The sequence below is a fragment of the Pinus tabuliformis genome, chromosome 8 (genome assembly GCF_031772625.1).
Source record: "Pinus tabuliformis cultivar Carrire ecotype Pingquan chromosome 8, CPIR1, whole genome shotgun sequence".
Lineage (NCBI taxonomy): Eukaryota > Viridiplantae > Streptophyta > Pinopsida > Pinales > Pinaceae > Pinus > Pinus tabuliformis.
Window position 1 is genome coordinate 46878493 of NC_142294.1, and position 4806 is coordinate 46883298.

General features: G+C 40.0%; 1 protein-coding gene across 1 annotated transcript; it reads left to right on the forward strand.

Annotated features, from left to right (window-relative positions):
* On the forward strand, positions 1–831 carry LOC149234070 (uncharacterized). Its single transcript, XM_089368148.1, has one exon. The coding sequence runs from the start codon at positions 1–3 to the stop codon at positions 829–831; it is 831 nt and encodes a 276-aa protein (XP_089224274.1).
* Positions 832–4806: the final 3975 nt, after the last annotated feature.

Genomic DNA, 4806 nt, shown 5'->3' on the forward strand with positions numbered 1-4806 from the left:
ATGCAGGTCCAGATCTTGAATCAAATATTCATAGCCTCATATACCCTTACTGCCGTGGACGGTGTTCCGAGAGCCTCGGAATTCGGAGAAGCAAACTTACAGACATTTCCACCGAGCAATGTTCAAGGCAGAATGTGGGGATATCAACCTACACCTAATGTGGATGGTCCATCTGCTCTGCCTGATGTAGGTGGTGAACATAATGCACAACCATCAAATGGCTGGAGGGGTGTTTTTAGCATTGCAACATACAGGCCTTACTTCAATGTGGACACATACGTTGTGTTTGAAAGAATTATTGGTTCACTGTATCCACACAAAGGAGACTTCATTAAAACGATTGCCGATAATCCTGATATGTATGGACCTGTCTGGATTTCCACAACTTTCGTCTTTTTGGCAACAATTCTTGGAAATTTTGCGGCCTATTTATCTTTTGAACCAAGTAGCACTGTTATTGAGTGGGTTTATGATATCAACTATGTGAACTGGGCTGCAGCCATATTCTATGCGTATATATGTCTGGTACCGCTTGGATGTTACTTCCTACTTCAGTACTTGGGCATATCTTTGAGCTTAGTGGAAATATGGTGTCTGTATGGCTATTCTCTGTTCATCTTCGTTCCCACTTCGTTCCTCTTAATAACACCAACAGAGATTTTAAGGTGGATCGTCATTTCACTTGCGGGCTTACCATCGGCTTTCTTTGAAGCTCTCAATTTGCAGTCTCATATAATGGCTACATCTGACAAATGGACGATACCAGTTGTAAGCTCATTTATTGTGCAGATATGCTTGGCTCTTCTAATAAAATTCTGTTTTTTCGTGTGAATGTTAGGCATTTGGTTCTCTTGTTTTCAGAGGCCGAACCCCTCTGGGCGGAGAGCATATTTGTACTTGTACTAGTTGGAAAGTCTTGGATCCAACATTTTGTGTGTCTTCAGGCCTTGTTTGTTTCCATATTTTAGGGAAGCAGAAAATGGAGAGATTTTGAGAAATTCTGTGGCTTTCCGAAAGCAATATGCTTATGTTCTTGTACAGCTTTATTAATGATCAGGTTATTTATGCTCTTAGATCCTTGAGGAGGCGGAATACCTACCAGGTTATGTCATCTCTGAGGGAAGATGAAGATGCGGTTGTGAAGCTTCGATTAGCGTTAGATTCTGTAACCAGTTTTCATGCAGGGTTTTTCTCAGCCAGAATGAAGGTTATGCCAGGCTCTTCAGAGTCAGATTCAATGAAAATTGCTGGGCACGAAGGATCGAATTTTCCAAAGAACCTGTCTATCCCGTTTTGGGCCTAAACTGGCAGATGATGCTTATGCTGGGAAAAATGAACTTTCCTCTGTTGCACTAGATTGTAACAAAGCATGTAATCATGTCAATGAATTGGATTGAAGTCCCAGTGGTATCGACAAAGGGTGCATCGATATGTGCAAATTATTGGAACGTCATGGGCACTGCTGTACTTCATCAGTTTTTTATGTAATAACGGTGTTGCTTCTTGTAAACCTGGTGGTTGCATTCGTATTGGAGGCATTTTTTGCTGAAACAGAGCTTGCTGGCGTTGATCGCATAGTTTTAATCCGGGCTCTTAAGCTGCTAGAGCAACGTGGGAAAATTTGGCTCACGTCCTTGACAACTGCTCTTCACTTCAAAGTCACCTGAAGACACCTGTTACCAGATGCATAAGAGTATGCGCTCCAATTGTTAGGCTTTTTTTTTGGTTAGAGATTTTTGAGGGGAAAGTTATTACATGTTCTATTTATGTAATTCAGGTGAGATAGCGCAGGAGTTTTTGGGTTGATTTGTTTTCTTTTACAACAGAGACTTATTTAATGAAAATCATTAGAGAAGGAATCAACAGGCAATGAATGCTTTGTGACCGCTATTCAAACGGTGCCAGAACAGCGGAATATGATTCGATGCCTATTTCCAGACTTTATTCAATGGGATCAGCGCTCCGGTTTATTAGCCATAGGATTTCAAGAGAAACGAATTTGTCTATTTCGATCCTTAATCCTGATTTCATGAGATTTTTGCTCCAGATTTTGTCTCCTAATAAGCCAAATCATCAGCAGATTTAGAGGAACGCTGCATTACTTTAGGATAGAATATAACGCTCTTTTCTAATTTGTGAAATATTAGTTAAAAACAGCGCCCTGTTTTGGGCAGCATTGTATTTATTATAAAACAAATTCATTTATAAGGAGAGAGAGGAGATTTTTTTGAGTGTTGAGAGCTGGAGTAAACTGAGCTTCATTGTGCAGTTTTGTAACAGAGATTTTTAATGAGAAAACCACAGCTCTGATTGCTGAGATTCATGTGGTATGTTAATTTAGCATAAGTTTTCTCTTTGTCTCATATGTAAAACTATTATGGTTCATTCACCTCATGATCATTTCTAATTGAGCAAATGAAGTGTTTAGGTAGGAATTCATAGTATTGTATGCTCCTCCTATAAATTTGCTCATGTTCAATGTTTTCTTCTATTTAAGGAGGATTTAAAGTATTATTTTCCCTCCTTAGCTCCTCACCAGTCTTGCCATCCCATTTAAAAAAATCTAGATTTGATGCTAAATTCCTTGCCTACCTTGCCTCAGTCGTCAACCTGTGTTGTTCATTATATTTCCCTGTTTGAAGTTGTGATTTTGCCCATGCAGCCCAGAAAAACCCCGTCATTAAAAACCCCAAAAACTTCAAATCAACCTTCCTCATCAGCTTACTAGCCTAATATCTTTATTCCTAATTGGTCAGCTTATCATATTGAAAGATCTACCGAATCTGACCCGAGAGAGCCTTCTCATACCTCGTAGGGCTAGCTACAAGGTGAAATGGTTTGATGTAGCCTTGAGAGTTTGTCTATCTCAGCTTAGGTGAATTCCAAGCGCTAACATAGTGGCGACCATACTGGGGAGAACATTCAACTTGTTGATTGTTTTGTCCCGATACATGCAATCAAATGTCAGATCTGATGCTGATGGTGGACAGCAGTCAGATACATATGCAGGCTGAATCATTCACCTGGCGACTCCAACTCGATCCAGACATTCCGGTGCCTGTTGATATGTTCATGCAATGGTAGGGTATGTGGCAAACCCTGCACTTTGTGAAGCTCTAAACGAATTTAGAGAATGCTTAGTGGATATTGAAATTAATGAAGAAGTTTTAAGTTTTTTCCTTCAATGTTTGAAATCTCCGAATTATCATCCTAGCGTCTGTGAGTTACTTGTTGAAAGAATCGAGAAAGAGATTCAAGATTTAGATGAGCAGATCCAGTCTTATGATTTCCAAGACCCTAAAAAGTTCTTGGAAATCCTCCTTCCTTCACAACAAGAAATAACAGACTTGCCTATAGAGGTATACATTGACAATGTGCAGCTGGAAGCATGTGTTGCAGAGTTGGGGCAGCCAACAGAGTCCGGTGTCCGTGATCCTATTGCGGCATACATGGACACATTTTTCAGTTTTATTGACAGATCAGGCTGTCTTTTCCATGACCAGGCTCAGTACGTGCATGAAGGGCTGCCAGCATTTGCGTCTGTGACTTCGTGGCAGCATTCTCAAGCGGCTTCATTGTCAGGTTTACTCGAATGGTTAATATGGCATTTTAGCATTACCTGATCTCTTGTTTATACAACAGATTAGAGTAGATGTTGTAAATAAATAAGCAGCCATAAGGGCAGCATCTTGTTTTAGTTTGCTTGAAGGTTGTTTGAGTTCAGTTTCAGTTTGAAAATAAGTCAAGAGTTGTGTTGATGATGACTCCATTGCCCAATGGATGGAGGCACTGTCTGCTCTCCCAAAGTTCTGCGGTTCTTGGCACCTCCAGGAAGCTGCAGCTGCCATCCCAAATGGAGCCGATGTTAGACTCTGTCTCATGTCAGAGATTGATTCTTCTTCAAAACCCTGTTTTGAAGAAGAAACCATTAAATGTGTTGTTTCAGATTATGTAATTTATTCTCCACTCTTCAAAAGGCAGCAGCTTCCTTAGCTCCTATCTCTGCAAAAGCACAAACACAATTCAAAACATCATCAGCAAGCAAAGTCTGGCAATTTAATAATCAAATCAACAATGCCTTCCGCTCCTTCATCCTCACAGGTGGTTCCCATTGCGAGGTATGGTGTAAATGTCATTCTAGATATCTATCATTTTATCATTTTCAGGATCAACAAACTATGCTGATATGAAAACCACAGAAACAATCTTGATTCAGAAGAATAGCAGGATCCAATTCTTGGACCTTTCTCAATCCTTAGAATAGGAATCAAGTTATCCATATGCATCTAGATTTTCAGGGCAATGGTACCATGGGAAAATTAATTCTATCCATTATTATATTGTGCATTATACTGGTAGCCATAGCATTTGTCTCTGCGGCTTGCTTTATACACTACAAGGACAGACTAAGAATCCCGTTTTCAAATGTCTCATTTGATAATAGCACAAACAGTTTTACTAATCCAATAAGCCAGGGGTCATCTTTCACGGAAGAGTTTCATGCTCATGACAGCTCATGCTTCAGATCTATTATAGGATGCATGGGAAGAAAAATCTTTCAAATTCAACAGTAAAAGTGAAATGGTACCAGGCACAATTGTACAAGAGCTCTCTTATTCACAACTAGCTGAGGCAACTAAGCAATTTTCAACGTTTAATCTCATTGGCGGCAGGAAGCTCTGGTGGTGTTGATGTGCCTCTTAGTAGTGGATCATTTCTCTCAAATATTGAGCGGAGGCACAAACTTATGAGCAAGGAGAACTCGGGCACGCTACAGAGGGACTGTTTTACGATTAGTATTGCAAA